The sequence below is a fragment of the Vidua macroura genome, chromosome 21 (genome assembly GCF_024509145.1).
Source record: "Vidua macroura isolate BioBank_ID:100142 chromosome 21, ASM2450914v1, whole genome shotgun sequence".
NCBI lineage: Eukaryota > Metazoa > Chordata > Aves > Passeriformes > Viduidae > Vidua > Vidua macroura.
Window position 1 is genome coordinate 6429153 of NC_071591.1, and position 21091 is coordinate 6450243.

At 51.5% G+C, this 21091-nt stretch overlaps 1 protein-coding gene across 1 annotated transcript in view; it reads left to right on the forward strand.

Annotated features, from left to right (window-relative positions):
- The first annotated feature begins 679 nt into the window (after positions 1-679).
- MEGF9 (multiple EGF like domains 9) overlaps positions 680-21091 on the forward strand; it is a 48635-nt gene continuing 28223 nt past the window's right edge. Inside the window, exons 1-2 of the mRNA XM_053996785.1 lie at positions 680-780; positions 901-980. Coding sequence (XP_053852760.1) covers positions 680-780; positions 901-980 — 181 coding nt within the window. The remainder of the gene's footprint in view (positions 781-900; positions 981-21091) is intronic.

Consider the following 21091-nt stretch of genomic DNA (forward strand, 5'->3'; position numbering starts at 1 on the left):
GCGGAGGCGGGCGGGGGGACGCCGCTGCAGGTGGCTGCCGGGGGGGTCGTGCCGCGGGGCGGTGACACCCCCCGACCCGCCAGACCCCTCCAGCCGGACGCAAGGAGCAGCACTCCTTCCTGAGAACCGCTTTGTGTCCCGATGCCGTTCACCGGCGCCTTCCTCGTTGTTTCCCAAAACTGAGGCTGGGGAGGATGGGGGGAAATTTAATTTTTTTAAGAGAAATTCTAAACATAACAAAAAGTTAACACCTTTAAAACCCTGTATCCTTACAAATCGAGCACACACGCCCCCCTAAGAAAGGCGGCCGTGCGTCCGCTCCGGGGGCACGGCAGCTCCGGCCCGGCGCCCCTCACGCCCGCACAATGCCGCCCCCTCCCCGCCGCGCGCCGCCCCTCGGCCCGCCCCCTCCCGGCGCTGATTGGCTGCGCCGCGCCGTCAGGTAGGGCGGGCGCGGCGCTGATTGGCCGCGGCGGCGCGGGGCGGGGCGGGCGCGGCGCTGTCAGCCGGGGCGCGGCGCGGCGGGAGCCGCCGGAGGGGCGCAGGGCGCGGGCGCGGCATGGCTGGCTGAGGCGGCGGGAGGAGCCGCCGCCGCCCGGCGCCGCTCCCGGCCGCGCTCGGTGCGTGTGCGAGCGCCCGCGTCAATGAGCGAGTGCATGGCGGAGCCCCGCGCCGCACCATGAGGCGCCGGCCGAGCACCGCGCTCGCCCTGCTGTGCCTCGCCGCCCTCCTGGCCGCCGCCACCGCCGCGCTGCCCGCCAGCGCCGCGCCGCCCGCCGAGCCCGGCAGCGGCAGCGGCGGCCCCGCTGAGAGCAGCCTGGGCACGGTGCCGCCCGCACGGCCCCGCGGCACCGCCGCGCCCGCGCGGGGCAGCCCGGCGCCGCCGCCGCCGCCGGAGGAGGAGGAGGCGGTGGCGGAGGAGGAGGAAGAGGAGCAGCAGGAGGAGGAGGAGGAGGCGGCTGCGGACAGCGGCCTCGCAGGTGAGCGGCCCGCGCGGGTCCGTGGCGAGGCGGTGTCAGCGGGGCCACCGGCGGGGAGCGGGACGGGGCTGCGCCCCATCCTCCGCTGGGCGGACAAAGGCGCAGCCGGGGACGGGGCGGCGGCTGCCCGGGCCCCTCCGGCTGCGGCGACCCCCGTGCGGGGTGGGCGAAGGGAGCTCCGCGCTGCGGGACCCCCCGAGCATCGCCCGGCCCGGCCTCCCCGCGGGGCCGGGTGCGGGGCTGCCGCCGCTGTGCCGACCCTGGGATGCGGCCCGGAGGGGCAGCTGTGCCTAGCCCGTGCCTTGCCGGGGCTGTTACCGGTGCTTTTGGGGCAGGTGCTGGTCCAGGCTCCCCGGAGCGTCCTTCAGGCAGTGGTCCCTGGCATGCACTGTGCTCCCGGTGGAGGAGATGCAGACAGGTCCTTCCCATCACCTTGCATCCAGACAGTGTCCAGCAGTGTTGGTGCTGGCCTCGGGCATCCCCCGATGGGACTCTGTAGGTCGAGTTGCTGCACAACCATCAAGCGTGCCTGGTGTCCTACCTCGACATGCTGGCAGCAGAGAGAGAGCAGGGTTAGTGATGACTTGGGGTCACCAGAGCCCATGTTCTTACCAGTGTCAGGAGGTGTGTTTGCAGCTCAGAGGGTGCTGGGCTGCTCACATGGTATCTGATGGGTGTGCAAGGACAGAAATGAGCCCCAACTTCATCTGCGCTGGGAAGGATGAGTCTCAGTGCAGCCTGTGCGAGGCCTCATCCTGCCCCTGTGGTGATCAGGGCTTATACAGAGCTGAGGAAGGTGCTATGGCAACAGGAATACATGGAATTATCAATGTAGGGTGTAAGGAGGAGAGAGGTGAAGGGTGGGTGTGAGGGCTGTGCTCTCAGGTGAAGCTCCATCTGGGTGTAGCATGCACTGACAGCACCGGTCACTCGCTGGGAGGTGAAACACTGATGTTCTTCAAAGCTGAGACTTCAGTTTACCTATAGATTAAATAGTCAAAACTGTGCTGGATTCCAAGGATGGAGCTTTGTCCACTTATTTTACTGGAGCACTTGGCTTCATTCTGCAATTCCAAAGCTGTATCTTCAGACACATGCAAAAACTATAGCACTAATTCTTTCCTGTTTTATATTTATTTTTTTCTCTTTGCCTGGAAGATGTTTGGCTTAAGTACGTTGAGCTTCCTCTGATGTGAAAGGGATGCAGTCTGTTCTGGTAGTGTTAGCAGTCTGAACAAGGGGATTAATTAACTTTTTTCATTTGATTAGAAATAAAATCGACTGAAGATCTGGAGTCCCTTGTTTTTCAGACTTTAATTTGCTTTTTTTCTGTTGAGGTTTCTCTCTTTGCTTTTTTCTGGAAGAAACAGAATGGCTTAAGATTGGGAATTGCTGATAAAGGTAGGATGAGTTGAGTGTTCTTAAAGCAAAAGCAGTTTCTACTCTTGTGCCTGATCATACAGAATGGACTGAGCAGCTCGGTGCAGCACAATGCGACCCGCTGGGTGCCAACCAGGGGATCCACATTCACATCCCAGGCTTCCTCCAGCACATTTCCCTCTCTGACCCCTGTGTTGTGTTTGTTTCCATTGGTATCCATTGGTATCCATTGGCACTGGGTCTCCCACCCTGAGCTCCAATGGCTTCATCAAGAGCATCCTGCTCCTGCAGGCAGAGTGACAAGTGCATGAGGTGGCTGGTTTAGCAGTGCCTTTGGGATGCTCCCAGATTCCATGGAGGATGCTTACATAACATCCTCTATGTCTTCTGCCATTGCAGCTGTCAGGGCTGGAAGTCTGGGGAATTTTGTGTCTAATCCCTGTGCTCCCACGGGCTGCCCTCGCCCCTGTGCTTCAGTTCTCACTGGGGAAAAGGGAGCACTGAGGATGAGCGCTCCCCTCCACCCCCCCGGGTGTGCTGAGTCTGTATTGTGGAGGCCAACATCACCCTTTGAAGTTTTAATGTACTAATTATTAATGGCTACAGCCACTTAATCACAAAATTGCTCTCTGGTGCCTTTACGCTGAGGTGATGGCCAGGGCAGGAGCACGTGGGCAGATTGTCTTCTCCAGGAGGCCAGGTTGTTAGTCCTGAGCGTGACAGGTTGAGATTAGCCCTGGCTGAGGGGGGATTGCTGGTGTGCTCCAGGGCTGGGCAGGTTTTAGGGCACCTGAGGGTGGCTGAGACAGCATCAGGAGGAGATGCTGGGCTTGGCAGCATCCTCTGTGTGATGGGGGAGCCTGGGCTGGTGTTAGGGGTGGATGGCACAGCCGTGCTCTGTGTGGGAGCTGCTCTCCGTGGGGTTTGTGGGGTTTTCTGTGCTGCCCATCTGCTGTGAGTTGTGCAGAGGTTTGCTCTCAAAGGCTGTTAAGCACCAAAGCCACAGCAAAGCCAGTGAACATAATGGGCTTAGCTGAAACCCTCCGTTTGCTTTAACTCAAGCATGTTTTCAACATCACTTTTCCAACTCAGTAGGTAATTAATGCGTTATGTGCTCTGTTGCATTAAACAAATGGGCCTTTTCTCATGCACATTATTAGAAAGGCTTCCCTTAATGTTCATAGCATTATCACTGATAAGAGGTTGGTGTGAGAGGCCTCAGGGCCAGTGGTGTTCAGAGCTACCAAGATTTCAATTCTGACTTTGGTACATTTCTCATTCGATTTAGGAAGCGCGTCAGTTTTCCTCGAGCTGCCTGCTTGCTCTGTTCTTGTCCTCCTCCTTTTCCCAGTTTCATGATGTTTATTTTTCTTTCCAAGACTGTGATCATGTTAAAATCCTGGATTTTGTTTCTAAGGGAAGTAAATTGCTAATCCTTATGTTTGTGGAGACAAGCTTAGAGGTATCGCCCGCCTTATTGCTGAAGCCTTCAGCACCCACCATGGAGAGTCTGCCTCTTCCTTTAATCCCCAACAGTCTCATTTTAAACAGGAGCTGGAGCTTTGCTGAGGAATCTGGCTTGGGAATGGCTGCTTATCGGGTGGATGCTTGTGTTGGAGCAGAGATGCAGCTGCTGTGGCCAGCATGGTCCTGGTTGGACTTTCCCTGCCTACGGAACAAAAACCCTCAGTTCCACATGGTTCTTAGGGCAGCGTTGAGTAACACGGGTCTCTTTGAAGGACATTTTGTTCTGACTCTCTTCCAGCCCCATGCGCAGCAGGTGGGTGGGCTGAAAAACCCAAATGTCCTTTCACAGCCTTGCTGTGCTGGCTCAGCAGGAGAGCTGCACCCAAACCCTGGGTATTGATGTCTTTACTTCTCTCCTCGCCGGTGTTTTGTCATGCCTCACCTGCCTTCCTGGGTCACCAGCTCCCAGAGGTGACATTGGGTCTGACTCCTCACCTCTGCACCACGTAGGAGGGGACAATGAACAATTTCTGCTGCAGCCACAGGGCCGGAAATGCAGGTGGCTTGGAGCATTAACCACGGGAAGGTGTCACATGGAAATGTGTGAAAGCTGAGTCAGTCACTGATGGCTGATGGGTCCCCAGCTGCTGGCGTGGGGCCACCTCGGGCTGGGGTGCTGCTGCTCAGGTGGAGGAGGTACAGCCAGAGCCCCTCAGTGGGTGGTGGCTGCAGCTCTGTGTGGGATTAGCTGATGGCTTTAGCTTGTGAAGAGGAGCCTGGCAAATCCCTGGGGGTGTTGGGATGACCTGGGTAATTGGCTGGGCACAGGGGAGGTGACAGGTTGAGGAGGGGACTGGTGAGTGCTGGCTTCATCCAGCTGGAGGGGTGGAGGGTTCTGCTTTTGTGCAGGGCATGTGGAGAAAGGTCTGTGCATCCCCTTCTGGCAGGAGGTGTGGTGAGGGCAGGTCTGGGGGGTCCCCACAGCATTTACAGTGTTGTTGTAGAGAAAGACTGGTCCAGGCCATGGAGCCATCAGCAGCCAGACCCTGCCACACTGGGGCTGTGCCCCTCAAGGGGTTGGGAGCTTCAAACCCTGGTAGGACAGAAACAGCCGAGTTGTTGAAGGTAGTTTCAGGATCTTGTGCCATCATCCGTTTTGCAGCTCTGAGTGATTTCTCCTCTCATCCAGCCATTAGATCTTTTGGAGGAAGTCTTCCCACCTGTGTATGGGTCCACCTGCCCCTGCTCTGCCTCTGACCCTGTGGGGAACAAGCAGGAGCAGCCAGGGAGGGTGAGCTGGAGCTTTCCTCCTGCTCATTACTTGGGAAGGCAGCTTAAGCCTTCCTTGTTTGAGGGCTCAGGACTGTGTTCCATGTGGTTACAGAGATAACTTGTGTTCAAGGTGCTAGCAGGATTTAAATTTATTTAAAGAAATGGAAATGAAGGCATGGATGTGAAAGCTGAGGATAAGGAGGATGGTCTTGTTCCTCAGGATCAGCACGGGAGCAGCCAGGGCAGAGAGTGCCTTTTTTCAATCAAATAATAAGTTTGTATCTTTGAGCTTTAAATAAAGACACGTTGTCCAAGCAGAAAATGTCACTCCCTTGCCTTCCTCCCTGCCTCCACGCTCCCATCTGAATCATTCTTGAATCAGATGCATCCAACTGTCCTGACTCAAGATTGAGATTCTGGGACTTAGCAACACTCATGAAAATCAGGATATTTCTGGGAGGATCTGTAGAGCATTGAGGGTCTGTAGAGCATTGAGGGTCTTGTTTGTTGGCGTCTCTCTGCTGAGATTTTGCTTTTTATTTTAAATGGTAGCTGAGATTCAGACATACCATCACTGAGGTGCCACTTGGAAAATGGCACCACCTCTGTGAGGTGATGTTATTTACCTGGCTGCTGTTGGTCTTACACAAACACCAGCCTGTGGGGAGGCAAAGGTACTGGAGCACTGAAACAAGTGGTTTGTCTGAGGCTGTATGGTGGCAGATGTCCCAGTCCCTTTGCTACCGGCCCTGTGAGGGTGGCTGGGACAGGTGGGAGTGCTGGAGTGTCACCAAAAAAACTCCTGTGACACAGACTGGGGTTTGCACAGGGTGCAAAGGCTGTGCCTGTCCAGACAGCTGGGAAATGTGTGGCCAAGCGTGGGATGGGCTTCCTGGACAGCAACTGGTTCTGCCCTTGGAGCACCCTCCTGGTGCTGCTTGTCCCCCCCGAGGCACCCTGGCCCTGCCTGGCTGTGCCACAGGGGACAGGACTGCTGTGCTCAAGGAGTGATGGTGTCATGGGCTACACCATGGTGTGACCTCGGGGTGTGTGACCCCATCCCCGAGGGGACACTGCTCCAGTGTGGTCCTGCAGGTGGCTGCAGCATCCTGGGATCTGCCCATGTGGGTGGCAGCGATGGTGGGCATCGAGCCCTGGCACTGATGGTGAGCAGCGTGAGGACAGGGACATCCAGGACATCCCGTGCCCCACGGCTGTGGGCACAGGAGCACAGAACGAGCTGTTCCTGAGGAGCTGAGGTCCTGGATGTGAAGTTCTGCTGAAGTCAGGGGAAAGACTCCAGAGGTTTTCTGACGAGAGCCCTATAAATACCTGGGGCTGAGGCTCGGTGTGCTGGTGACATTTGTGGAGCTAATGCCAGCTGCCTGTCAGGGAGCGCTGCTGCCGATCTGAGGTGCTCGCTGGTGCTTCCAAGAAGCAGCCGAGCTCTCCGTGGTGGTGTGAGGCATCTGCCAGCTTTGGGAATAAACCTGTGCCAAGGCCGGGTGCTGAAGGCAGAGATCCTTTTACAGCAGTCTGGCTGGAAGGGAAGGCTCCTTCTGCTTTACCGCTGACAAGCACTTAAAAAAAATAAAACAAAAGAATGATGTTGAGGAGCTGTTTTTTTGTACAGCACCTTGACTGCACCTGAGACTTCACTGAGCTCTTGGATGATGATGGAGCAAGGGCTCGGACTTGCTTTAAAAGCCCTGGAAAGCTACAGGCTGTGTTGCCCTGGCAGGTGCTGCATGTCTGAGCTCAACAGGGCTGCCTTGTGCAGTGAGGCATCGCTGGGTGGGAGTGGGCCCGGAGGGGCACAGTCTGGCACTTTATAATTGGTTGGGGATATTAATATATTTTATGAGCTAAAGGCTAGATTGCAGTCCAACCATCTGCCCTGCCTTGGGGAGTCGTGTGTCTCCAGCACCCCAGGAGAACAGAACCGCTTGCAATTGAGTCTCATTAAACTGGCTAAAACCCAGATTTCTGGTTCACAGGAAATTATTTGCTTTTTTTTTATTATTATTTTGACTTTTGGGTTGTATCAGACTGAAATGGAATGGTTGTTCTTGCTTTGCTTCTGCTCAAGCTTCCAGTGAGCTCAGTGAGTGTCCTGTGCCTTGAGGCCGCCCTGTGAGATTGTTGTGCCTGGGGCTAAATCCATCCCCAGTGAGGGGCTGGGGGCTGCTGGGTCCCTGCCAGGGGGAAATGCTCCCAAAATCACAGCAGGGCTTGTCTGGAAGGGTCTTTTATTGGATTAAAGCTTGTCAGTCTGGAAGCATTTCCAACAAGACATTCTAGACTTGGAATAATTGAACCTCATTTGTCTGGCAGAACATTTCCCCCCCATTCAATAGGAGGCTTCCCGGTGGTGCTGGTGCTGGCTCGCTGCAGCTGCCGTTCCCGGAGGAGCAGGGCAGGCTGTCACCTCTCCTGCCAGGGTCACTCAGTCCCCCACGGCTCCCATCCCTGCACGGAGGGCAAGCGGTCCAGCTTCTGCATCCCAGCTGCGGGCTGTCCTGGCGCTGAGGGCTGGCAGCAGCTTGCCTGTCTCCTTGTTTTCTCCAGCGATTTAATAAAGGCCGGGAGCAGGGAGGGGGCTGCTCGATCCGCCTGGTTTCCCGGGATTTCGCTTAGCTGCCTGTGAAGAATAGACCCTGCAAACACCGCCGGGGCTGTAATTGCCTGGGGACCGATTGAGCTGCCCAAAGCGGCTCTTTTGTTGGAGGCTGAATTCCTCCTCTGCCTGGTGCTCATCTGGATCTTCCCATGCAAAATTCCTCTCTCCCTCTGTCCCCCAAGGAGCAGGCTCGGGATGGGTCGGGATGCCGTGCAGGCTGCCAGCCCCCGGATTTGGCAGCAGCTCTGCTCCAGCCCTTCAGGGCTCTCCCCCCTGCCCCGACTCTGGAAGAGATTTTGGAGGTCTCTGCTCCTCATTCATGCACACGGGTCCTATTTCAGTGAATGAGGAGCTTCCCTGGAGCTGCATGAACTAATGCATAGCCTTAGTTTGGTCTTGTGCTGCTTAAAGGAGGATTTTTTTTAAAATATATATTTCTGAACACCTGCTGTATGAATTAAAATTTGCCTTGTAAATGTAACCAATTCAGAGGCTGAGCATGAGCGATGGGCGTTTGCTTTTTGCCTGGAAAAAGAAAAAAGCAAAAACCTTGAAGGTTTTTTTTCCTTCTGGCAACTTGGCTTTAAAGCAGAGAAGCCAAGACACTTCTTTTTAAACAATTTTTAATTCAGTTGCCCCCTGTTCTTATAAATAAGCCCCCAGAAACATGACGAGGCAAGCATCCCTGCTATTTATAGCTCTGTTCCACATGCCTGTTTTAAAAATTGGGCAGCTAAATGGCTCTGCAGCCTTTCAGCAAAAGGCCTAATGACACAGGCATTTTCTATGCATGGATGGGTGGGTGTTTAAAGGCTGTTGGTGCTGAGCCTTCACCCTGAGCAGGCAGGATGGTTTCTGCAGCTGGGAGTTTTTTTCCTGGGCAAAGGGGAGCCCCTTGGCACTGCCCCAACCCTGGAGAAGGGGCTCTGGTGGGCTGCACCCCATGGCTCACCCCTGCTCCAGCCACTGGGGGTGCTCCCAGCATGGTCAGTCCTCCCACCTGTCCCCCACACCTTGGCCCTTCTTGGGGTTACCACTAGACAAGATGTATTGATATTCCCCAAGCTGTTTGGATATTTTTTAAATAATTTGTTGAGGCTGCATTAACCTTTCATTCTGGTTTTTTTTTTTTTTTTTTCTCCTTTGTGGCATCACCTCCCTCTCATGAGGAGGCTGCTGGTAACCTTTACCCGTTTAACTGGTCATGCCACTTCTCAGATGAATCTGCTTTATTCCTGGCAAATTATACAGCCACAGTTTTCAGGCAGCTTTACTCTATTTTGACTGACTGGCTGACTATATTAACTGATAGTGCTGCTTGGGCTGCTTTGATCCTGTATTATTTATGGAAATGATGGCACATAACTCTGTGTGGCTGATTAATGCTGCGTGTATTTTTAATATGCTAGTTCTCCTGTTTGATCTGTGCTAAATGATTATTCTCTGATGTGTTCCTGGGTTCATATTGGCTCTTTATGAAAAGGAGATTGAAATGGACTGTTTGTTTTGTTGCCTTTTTTTTTTTTTTTCCTCCCAGTGGTCTCGTTGTGGGCTGCTTTTTCAGCTTTCACAGGTCGTTTTCCCCAGCAGGGCTCTGCCTGCCACATGGAGCACTTACACTTTATTGCTATTAATTTGAGCACTTTGTTGGTGACGTTACTCTAAATTCATCCCTGTGTATGCAGTTGTGGGAAATTTTGATAAGATACAGGGTGGGAAAACAACCTTTTAGGTGATGCTCAATCCTTCTGTGCAGTTGCAGAACGAGACTGTGACTGTCACCGAATGGCACTCGGGTCCAGCAACACCTGAATGAGAAGAAAACCAGTCTAAAATAGCAAGGGCGTAATTCATATTTTCTGTGCCCTGTCACAGGATGGCTGGGACTGCTTGATATTAAGAAGATGACTTTAATTGCCAGGGATGTGTGTGCTTGACCCACAGCTTCCTCTCCTGCAGTGTGAGATGTGGTCATGGCTGGGGAGGGAGCTGTGGGCAAAGCTGATGTTTCATCCCAGGAAATACCCACTGCATCCCATGGCATGTGCAGTGCTGCTGGTACTGACGTGCAGGAGGGATGCTGATGTCCTTCATCCCTCCTCCAAAATCCACCCCCAGCACTAGATGTGGCTGATGGGGTGGAAACCAGGAGCTTGTTCCAGGAGAACCATCTGTGAGCTGGAGGATCAGCATTTCCCCTTCCCAGGGGCCTAGTGGAAGGGAAGGAAGTTGATGATTTTTTCAATACATATTTTTTTCTTTTGTAATAACTGCTCATTTTCATGGCACAGGCAAGGGTTGTCTCCAAAGCCCTGCCCTCACCCTGCACGTGGTCAGATCTACCTTCTCCCTGGGCACGCTGTGTTCCAGCAGTAACAGGTTTGTGAGGATGCTTTCATGAGTGGTGCTGTGAAGGTGCAAAAGCAATGCTCAAAACCTTCAAATGAAACCTTTTCTTCCCCTCCTCTGAACAGTCCTTTTTGTCAAAATCAGCAAAATATATATCTTCCTGCAAAAGATCCCTTTTCCTTTAATGGGTTTTTCCATTGAAAGCAGTTTAAACTTGATGTTCTGTTCCTTCCCTCCAAATTTTTCAAAGCTCCTTGGGCTATGAAAACTTCAATGATTCCATTTTGCTTCCCTCTATTAAAAAAAAAAAAAAGTATATGTATATATTACATCTTTTTTCTGCTAGCTAAAGCTCTTGCCTTTTATCCCAAAGCAAACATTATAGACTGGGTTTTAGGGTGCTCTTCCTCTGCCCCAAAATAGACACGCTCTTTTGAGCAGTTATTTGGGGGGGAAAAACCAGGATGAATGCACCGTGTTGGGCTCTGAGGGAGCAGGCAGGATTTTGGGATTTTTTTCCCTACAAAGCCAGCTGCCTCCCCAAAACACATCTCGATGGCAGATGGGTGACTAATGGGGCAGAGGCACCCACACCTTCACCCTGCCACAGGTTTGGAGCGTTCCTGGCTGGGAGGGGACAGGGAGCTTGCACAATGCCCCAGCTGGCAGTGCCTGTGGGGCGGGAGGAGGTGTTGCCATGCTTCCCTTCCTTCCCAGCCCAAACTGCAGCCTGCTCTGTGGGGAGCTGGGCTGGGTGCACTTAGGAACCCCAGGAGATCCCAAGGAGGATGTGCTCCAGTGGTTTGTCCAAGCTGGAAGGTGGTTGGAGTTGAAATGGAGCACCCTGACCTGTTGGCTCCTGCCTGGGCTGGGTGTTTGCTCACTTGCTGCCAACGCAGGCGATGTCTTTGCTGGAGCCTCCCCAGCTTTGCGCTCTGCCCTTCCCTGCCATGGCCAGTGGGTTTTTTCCCAGTCCCAATACTTGAAGAAGGATCTGGGGGGGAATTTGCCATGTTTTCCAGCTCCCCACCTGACTTGGACATGAGTGCTCCCAGCACTCCCCTCCCTGTGAACGTCCATGTCACGTTGAGATCTGCCCTGTGGGGTTTCCCAGCAATGCCCCCCGTTCCTGGGCAGGGCTGGGGGTGCCCCAGTTTGGGTCTGGGGAGCTGTTGGGCTGTGTGGCATTGCTGTGGCTGGCTCAACATCCCCTGGGCCAGCTGGCACAGGGGCAGATGGGGAGGTGGAGCTGGGTGCTCGGCCAGGTTTCAGGCTATGATAAAGCGAAGTGACGTAGAAAACTAAATACCTGTTATTGGAGAAATGCAAACAGAGCCCTCACCTGCCTCCAGCCTTTCTCCCTTCAAGGGCAGGCTGCATGCATGTAGCTCCCTGGAAAAGATGTTTTCTTATTAGTGTGCTTGCTTTGTCTTGGCTGTGTTGTTGAGAAATCCAAGTTTGACTCCAGATAATGAATGATAAACATTTATCTGGTCTTAACTATTTTATTCTAAGTGGTTTTTTTCCTCCTGGAAGTTCACAGTGAGTTGTTGACAGTGTGCCCTTTGACGTGGATTAGTGCTGACGCCTGGCAGTTGGATCTTCCCATCCTTTTCACATCTTGGTAGTTCCTTTCCAAGGGAAGCTTTTGTACATGTCTAATCCATTTAAAATGAAAGATAAACAACAAATGGACCAGTCTCTGAAGGGACAGTCAGTTACAGGAGTGGTACTGACTTCCCTGCAGAAGGCAGCGAGCTGTTTGTGATGGATGGAATGACAGGAGAGAGCCTTCCCCAGCACCTCAGTTTGGTGTCAGGGGATGCTGGAGCAGTGGCTCTCCCTGATTTTTGGTTCACAGACCCCTTAAAATCTTTCCAGGAAGTGTGTGGATGGTGAGTTCAAGTTCAGGGACTAGAGAGCTGATGCTCTCCTCTCTCTGCTTCACCACCCATGGTTTTGTGATCCCTCTGAGAGGATCTCCTGTGTCCTCTGTCAGGATGTACATGAGCTTTGTACTGAACTTTGCCTCAGAGCTGGCATCTCTCCCACCTGTATAGCTGTAATTCCAGGTGATATATTGATATTTTCAGTGGGTGCAGTGGGTGCCCTGTCAAACTAGAGTCTCAGGGCTGTGTCAGGTACTGGCAGCTCTCTGCTTCAGTAGGATTTTTGGATGCCTCTTTGCAGGTGGGACTCAGATCCTCCTTTTACCTTGTTTCTTTCTGACAGCAGAGCTGGTGGAAGAGGAGGCACTGCTCCTCCTCCTGCAATGCCAAACCAGTCATTATGAAGCCCTCAAAAATGAGGAAATGGTCAAGATAGAAATGTCAACAAGCCTCTCCTAGCTGTCCCATTGGCTGCAGAGGAAGCTCTGTGGTTTTGAGCATTTCTTTGGCTTGGGATCAGGTTTGGTTTTGCCAGCCCCAGACTGAGTGTGCTGCTGTTGCCAAAGGTAATTCCCCCTTGGTGATGCTGGAGGGCTCAGCTCTGGCTCTGCAAATCACTACTTTGGTTTCAGCATCTTGGCTCAGGCTTGGTCTCAGCTTAGTGCCTGAGCTGTGGATGAGATGGGGAGTGCTGCACAGGGAGCCTGAAACCCTTGTGCCTGGCTGCCTCCCTCCTTCCCGTCACACTTTTAAGGCTTTTGCCTAGTTACAGAGGGTTTGGGTGTTCTGTGGGACAGGGCTGTTGTACTTCTCTGAATGACCTGGTATTTATTGTGGAGGTTTCAGAGAATTGGCTTAGGCTTTAAGTTACTGTTTGTTTGTGGTTGCTGAACTTGTGCTGTTTAATGGAAACATTTCCCTTTGGTAGGAGAGCTATTGCTGGAAATAAATACAAGTAATAAATACCTCGTGGCCGAGGCAGGAGCTGGGACAGGATGGAGCTGCAGTGTCCATCCACAGTGACTAAGGAGAAGGGGATGAAAAGCTGATGTTTGCCCTGACTGGAGCCATCCACGTGCTGCAGGGCTTGGGGCTCCAAGCAGAGGTGAGGGGGAAGCAGGGGCTGGCAGCTGCCCTCAAAGCCCTGCGGGTGGGCTCTGCCCCTGCTCTCTGTGCAGGGGGGGATTTATGCCCTTTGAATTCATGCCATGGCTGCAGTTGCTGGAGGAAGTTTTGGAGTACAGCTGAGCTGCACCATGCTGGCTGCTCCCACTCAGCAGGTCCTCAGCAGATGATACTGGATCTGCTGCAGTCCCCTGTTTCCAGTGATAAGTGATGACTTTGTCCATCCAGGTGTCTTTTTCCATGACGTGTCCTGACCCATATCAGTTCCCTCTTTGAAAGCTTGGCTTCTCCTCCATGGATTTGCCAGCAAATTTTGTCTGGCTGCAGTATCTATGACCCAGTTTGGCAGGTGCTGGGTGAGAACAAAGGTGTGAAACAAGTTCTGAACGTGGAAATTTAAGTCACTCGCTATGAGCTGGCATCACTGTGTCCTGTGCAAGTGTAGCAGGAGAAGTGCAAGGCTGTATGATAAAATAAGGGAATAAAACGTAAGGAACAGGAAACTTCTCTTCCCAGCTCGGACATTTTCCTTGCTCTGTCCCGGCAGCTCTCCCTGCTTGCAGCACGTTGTAACTTACAACTCCTTGTCTGGCAGGAGTTATGGTAACTCCAAACCAGCCCATAGCACTATGTCATCATAACCTTGAAACAGGACCCAAATGGCAGAACCTGCCCGAAACCAGTTGTGATTACTCATGCTCTGTGCTATCCCTTTCCCCCGCTGGGCTTTCTGCTATGGTAATTCCACTTATTAAGCAAGGAGACAAAACACCTTTATTAAACTTGGAACCAAGCTCGGGAGCAGTGAGGGGAGCAGGACTTGCTGGCTGCAGGCTGTCAAAGAGTTTTCTTCTCTTGTCTCCCTTCCTCTGCATGGCCTTTAAAGTGAGTGAGAGAGGAACAAAAGATACTTTGCTGTTTGTGATGAATAAAAGTCTGCATTTAAATATGTTTGTTTAGAGTAGAGAAGAATTAGGAATGTGTATTGGGAATGAATCCTGGGATTTGTTGGGGCTTTGCTTCATCTCCAAACTTGAAAATGCAAAGAGCTGAGACGAACTGGGGTCGTAGCTCAGGCTCTGGAAAGCTTCTTTTTATTACCACTTTCAGTTAGTGTTTATTAACACTGTGGATAAAAGGTGCCTTTGTTGACGGGCCTGTCCCTTTGCTGCTCAGATGGAGGAGCTGCATCTTGAAAGGAACTGCCCTGGGCACCTGCTGGAGTTACTGATGAAAGTTTTCATTCCAGATTTTCACCACAGGCTTAGACATAAAATAGCCTGAAACCCTCCAAAGCAAGTCTTCCTTCTCTTTCTCATTAAAAAAAAAAAAAAAAAAAAGGTTTAAAAAGTTGTAAAAATGCCTCTTGCCATCTGTGTGCCAAACCATGAATGATGAGCCCCTTCCCTGTGTGGAGAGCATTTCATCTCACAGCAGTGTGACCCCCTCCTTGGTCCATCTTCTACCTCTTGTGGGTGTCCAGAGTCTCCCTCTGAGTGCACTCTTGGCCTGGGGGATGATTAGAGCAGTTCAAAAATCACTCCTGCATGCTTGGAGAGAAACCAGGGCCTGATGTTTGTGCTGCCCCTAAAGGTGAAGACCATCCCCAGAGGCTGTGTGTGCCCCAGGGCGGGGTGGGGGGCTGTGGCAGCCATCCGAGGAGCAGCTCCTTCTTCCAGGAGATGCAGAGCACTCCTTTGCTGGAGGAGGATGCACTTCCAAGCATTTTTATATTGAATTATGGGTTGTGCTCTTTGCTGTTGGCCTCTCCTTTTGTTCTGTCTTCTCTCCCAGTGTAAGAGTGCTGTAAATGAGGGAGAAAGGAAGAATAACTTCTTACCACATTCATCCCAGGTTGGGCTGAGCTTTGGTAGCTCTGCCCAAGGTCAGCGAGGCAAAGCTGCAGCTCCCTCCATACACCAGTGAGGACCTGGTTACACTGTGGTGGTGTAAAGGAATTGAATTATGACTTCACAACAAAAAAAAAAGCACTGTGTTTTGCAGTGAGATCGGCCATGTGTGTGTTTGCCACCTCCCTGGGGAAACTCCCAAGGGCCCCCAGCCCTGCAGCTTGTGCATGATGTACCTGCATGGGGGGAGGGAGGCTGTCACCATCCTCACCACTCCCCTCCCCTCAGCAGCTGATGGCACTGCAGCAGATGTGTTACCACCTACTCTGTGATTGCTGTACTGAGCAAAACATGGCTTTCCAGCGCCTGGACCTGGCCATTTCCTTTTCTTCTCCCAAGCAGTGTGAGCCATGGCTGAGGATGACAAACCCTGCTCAGCAGCACCCACAGAGCTCTCGGGCTGGGTATTCCATGGGTGCTCAGCCCCAGGCTGGCTCTGGAAGGAGGAGGTTGGAGGTCACATCCATTCCTGCCAAAGCTGAAGTTGACACTGGGAGTGTGAGGAGTTGATTGCAGTGACTTGGGAGAGGAGGATCTGTTGTATCTGCAGGCAAGGTCTGGAGGGAGAAGGCTCTGGAATGCTGCATGCCTTGCAGCAATGGATTTTGGTTTGAAGTAGCTTAATTGTGTCAGACAAATGTGCAGCTCCTGTCTCTGGGCAGATCGTTCCTTGCAGGCTGGACAAAGTCCCTGCTCTGCTGCATCCCTGGGAGTGTGGGGTGGCTGGGAAGGCAGGGCTGTGCTGCTGCACCTGCTCTTGCCTGGGCTCTGCCAGCAGCAGCAGGAACAGAAAATTTTGCTTCTCAGCAATGAGTGTGAGCAGCAAACCCAGCTGTTACTCAAACAAAAGGTTTGACCCTCTTCTCCCTGGTCTTGCCCAGAGGAGTCTCTGGGAGCCTTGCTGGGAAGGGTAGGATGTGATCAAGGGGTGTTACCCGAGCTCATCCCCCAGCTCATCTCTGTTTTCTTGCTGGTTATCCACACAGCACAACTTTACAGCCCAAACACAAACAGTTGGAAGGATGGTTCCTGCTCAGGGTTTTCTCTGAAGAGCCTTAAATCTCCATAAATTAACGTGTTCATTCATTAGTTGCAACTCCCCAAAGCACCGAGCAAAGTTTGTGAGTTTAATTACTTTTTGCAGGAATTGGAGCACGCAGAGCCTTCAGCAGATGATTGTAGCTCATGTTATTCATGCAGCTCTTCATAATCCCTTTCTCTGCCGGGCCATGGTCGATAGAGACTAAAATTGGAATCTGCTCATAAATTCCCAGCCCCATCCCATGTCAGGTGTCTTGATCTTCCAGTGAAAGCATTTTGCTGACAAAACAATTCAGTTTCCTGAGAGATGCCACGCAAGTCTATCTGTCAGGAGGGTGTGAGCTGCCAGGGTTCTGTGTGGGGAGGTGTTTGCCAAAGTTAGTTTTCACCCTGTTTATCTCTAAACCCAGAGTTGGGCTGGCTGTGTCACACACTGGGTGGTAAAAAATACAGAGATTTTCAAACAGAAACATGGAATATTTATATGGTTGCAGACGTTTGTGGAAATATTAGTGGGAAAATTTAATCAACTAAAGTAGAATGCCAACAAAACTATTTTTAAATTAATTAAAAGGCTTGGATTCATTTTTTTTAACTGTGGAGCTTTTAATCCTCAAGTATGTATTTGGTCTGTTTGAAGTTACTGTAGTTTCATGTATCATAAACATTTTAGGGCCACATTCCTCTTTGTGCACAGTCTGCTTCATAAGAGACCCCGGAGGGTTTGTCTGCCTGTGGAAACTTATTGTTATATAGGAATGAATAATTCCTCAGCTGCAGCTGTGTAATCCCCCCTGCACAGCTTTTCTGCCCTATTACCTGGATCTTAATGACTCCAGGACCCTTCCTGCTTCTCCTGACAGCTCCTTGTCCCATCCATGGGAGCTCCTTAGGTGTTGTGCTCCAGCGGAGCTGTGAGCTGGGGATCTCCCCTTGCAGGAGCACCAAGTTAATCAGAATCCATATTTTTCTTTTTTTTCCCCCCTGATGTTTACAGGGCTTTATCCTTTAGTCTCCCAAGACAGCTTTCCACCCGTGAGTCTGACTTTTGATGCAGCTTTACTGGGGAATGAGCAGGTTCAAAGCTCTCTGCGCAGGTTGCTGACTTGTTTAGCATCAAAAAGGAGGAAAAAGCAGCAAAATTGCTCTGTGTGGAGGAGCTTTCAGGAACTCCTCAGAAACCACATGCCTGCAGGTTGCATTGCAGGTGCAGGGAAGGAATAGAAATAAGCAGTCCAGGGCATGAGCAACCTTTGGGGAGGGTCTCAGGCTCCTGGTTTGCTCATAGCTGGGGAGGCAGAGGAGGGCTGTGAGCTCTGGTGGGGAGCCTTTTGGAAAGGCAGGGGGCTGACACAGTTGAGGCTGAGCTGGAGTTTGGCTGAAGCCCCAACCTGTCTGCTTCAGGCTGATAAAAAGTGCTTGTGTAGCTGCTGGTGACCCCAAAGTTGGGACCTTGGCTTTGTGCTTCTTTCCAAGTGATAAGTGAGAGATTTAATCTGATACAATATTCCTCAACAGATGTGTTTAATCTTCTAATGACATTACAAGTCATGTATATGAATTGAGAAATTGTTGTCTTTTTGCCCTTGTTGACCTGTAAAAGCCTTTTATGGAACAACACAAGTGACTCTGTAATACTCTTAACAGCATTAATGTGAACAAAATTCTCTTCACCATCAGCACCTGACTCTGCAGAGCCTGGAGCTTGATGGAGGCTGTAAGTGCCCAGAACGTGGTGCACTCAGTAATAAACTGAATGCAAAATAACAAGACACTCCTATGTGTATACAAATTTTTTGGGGGATAGGCAGAGATACTCTTCCTACCACTTTGGCTTTGCACTGTAGCCTCAAGTGAGAGTAAATGACAGGTCTGAGCACTTCAGTGCACCTTCGTGACACAAGAGTTTGACTCTTATTTTGTGCTGAGTGCTGTCTGGATGGGAATGAGTTCTGGGACTTGGGAGAACTCCTCTTTTTGGGAAGCTACAGTGCATCAGCTTCTCTCTAGCCTGTTCTTGCAGGAGCTCTTAGCCCATGGCAGATGTTCCCCAGCTCCCTGGGTGAGAGCTCAGCCAGGCTGTGCCCTCTCAGATCTGCTGCAGCCCTGGGGAAAGGTTGGAGGTCAAAGCATCCTTGCACTGGGATAACAACTCCTGCACTCAGAGCATCGGTGGAGTTGCATCCAAGTGGGGAGTGATGGAGCTGAACCCAAATTGCAGTCCAGGGCTGGACTGGACCAGCCTGACAGGGTGCATCAGAGACGTGGAAGAGATGGGCTGGAGCTCAGGGAATTCTTTTACAAAGGCTGAGTAGGATGGGACCTTCCCTTTTAACAGCTGGCTCATGCCTGCTGTCATTATCCTATGCTGGAACAGGACTGTCCTGACCCTCATCCCATTGCTGGGGCAGGTTTGGCACATCAGTGCATTGTTCTGAGGGGATGAAATGACTTCTCAGGGGGAAGGGAAAGAGCCTGTTGAGAGGCAAGGGGAAAGACAGAGCAATGGTGCAGCACAGCTGTGCCTTTGGCTGTAATGAGGAGAAATTCCCACTGCAAGGAGCAGTGTCTAACTCTTTAAGGGGGGGTTGGTGTGTTTGGGGGAAGAACTGGAGCTGCTGCCATCCCTGAGCAGTGCAAACAAGGAGAAGATCGATGTGATAGGCTGGCTCAGAGCAAAGCTTCACCCACCCAAGAAAGGCCAAGAGGACAAGGCATGATCCTGACTCTTCTGGACAGAGTTTCAGGGCCTTTCCCATCAGGATGCTTCCTCCAGATCCCTGTGTTTAACAGCCACCAGTGGACCTGTCCTCTGTGAGCTTTTCCAGTCCTGCTTTGGAGCCATAGGTATTTCTGGCAGCCAGAACATCCCCTGACAATGAGTTCCACAATTTAATTACAAGGGGAAAGGAAATGACTTTGGATAGATTTTTAAACCTGCTGCCTGATCCCTCTATTCCTGTCTTGTCAGGAGTGGTGCCTGCAGAGGGATTGAGAAGGGGAAATGGAAGAGAAGGTAGGGCTTGAATTTGGGAAGGAAGTCTGGGGAAGAGGGAAAACTGCTAAATTAATATGAAAACAAAGCCTTTCCAGGGACGGGATGCTTTTGGGGGCAGTGGTTTAATCCAGTGGGATATCTGGGGAGTATTTGGAAGGTGAGGTTCTTACTGGGCTGTGTTGGTTTCAGAGCTGCAGGTGCCAAACTAGGGCTGCACCTCTGGCTTCTGAAACCCAACAGTACCTCCTGGTTAGAAATGTTTTGGTTTTTTTCCCTTTACATTAGTCTGGAGAACAGAAAATGTCTGTCTCCTTGGGGATGCTTTTGCAGCAGGACAATAAATAGCATCTGTGGGCCTCCACAGCTTGCTCTCACAGCTGCGTGTTCTTGTAACCAAAAATGTGCATCTTGGGTTTTCCAGACTGGCTCCCAGGGAGTAGGTGAGCTCATTCAGGATTTGCACTGGTTCAGGATGTCCCCAGATAATGTGGTTTCACAGAGACCTTCGTGCCTTTCACAGTGTTGGCTTCTTTACCCTTTGTAAATATTTCACCTGTTTTCTAAATTATTCATTCATTAAGTGGCTTGGAAAGGAGGAGGAATCATGTTTTAATATGTGTGAAAACTTAAAACACCACAAAGCTGAAAGGATGTGAAAAAAAATAATTTGAGGAAGGATTTTTACATCAGAACAAGCCCTGTTTAAGTACTAGGAGGGGAGGGAGAGGAAGAGATGTGGGGTGTTGATGGATCTGGCACAGGCTGGGATGTTGCTGGGATTTGCAGAGTTGGGGTTTGCATTGGGATGGGATTTGGGGGCTGAGATCTTTATTAGGGGTGGATGGGGGAGCTGGCACAGAGTTTGAGGTGGTCACACTGAGGAGTCACAGGGTGCCCTCAGACCTGGAGGTTCTTGGTTGTGTCAGTGCTATTTACAGCCATGGTGTGGATCCAATACAACATAAAAGATCTATTCTCCAGTTTATTGGTAACTTACGGCTTTTGTATGCTAAAAATGAATAGATTTTGGGTTGGGGCTAACTGAAATTGGTTATTAAATCTGTCTCCACACAGCAGTGTGCCCCTTGCTTCCCAAACGAGGAACCTTTCCTTCCAGTCCACCTTCCTCTAAGCAACAACCAGTGAAGGTGAAATATTGTCCCTGAACAGAGATGTGTTTGGTTTTTTATGGTGCCTCTATTCTTGGACCTCAAAACATCATTAGGCTGTTAATTAATTAAAGCCTGTCAGTCCCTTCACGAGCAAAGGTGGTGGGTTTTATCTGTGATAACCATTGCTTTGAGCTGTAGTGCAGTGCTTTGTGGGGAAGGAAGGGAACCTTCATGGTTTAGCAATGGGGAACAGGCAGAGACGAGTAGGGCTTGGAGGCCCTGGGGGGCAGGGGAACACCCTCAGATGGGGAAACTGAGGCAGAGCAAGGATGAGTCAGGATAGCAAACTGAGAAGAGTCAGAGTTTGGACCAATGCCTCAACCCTGAGAGGTTTTTGCCCTTGGCTCCCTTGCTGATGGTGTTATCCGAACCTCAACACAGCCCTCCAACCATGACTGTGCAGTCTGGAGTGGGACAGCCCTGGGGTCATCCACCCTCTTCATTCCTTTGCCTTCACAAAAGCTCTCAGTGAGCTATTTTTGAAGGTTATCTTCAAAAGCAAAACATCAGCCTGAGAAAACTGAATAAAGGCTCCTAAAACCCAGGCTCTGGCCAGAAGCCAGGACAACGTTCCCTAATTTTCTTCTGTAGTGCTCATCCTCTTCGCTGTGTTCCCGGAGCCCAGGGCAGGTGTTTGTTATCAGTTCCTGTTCTGGCTGAGGACTGTTCGTGCCTTCTGCCACCCGGCTGCTGTGGGGACAACAAAGTGTCCTTTAAATTAGGCCTCGTGTTTTCATAGCCTGGTACATCCTTGTGTAGCCCTTGACCTCGATGGAGTTCAGATTTCAGTGCTGCTGTCTGAATCTCCTCCACTGCCCGACCCACGCAGCTCCGGGGCGTTTTGGGGCTGCATCCACGTGTGAGCTGGGCTGGATGCATTTGGGGTGG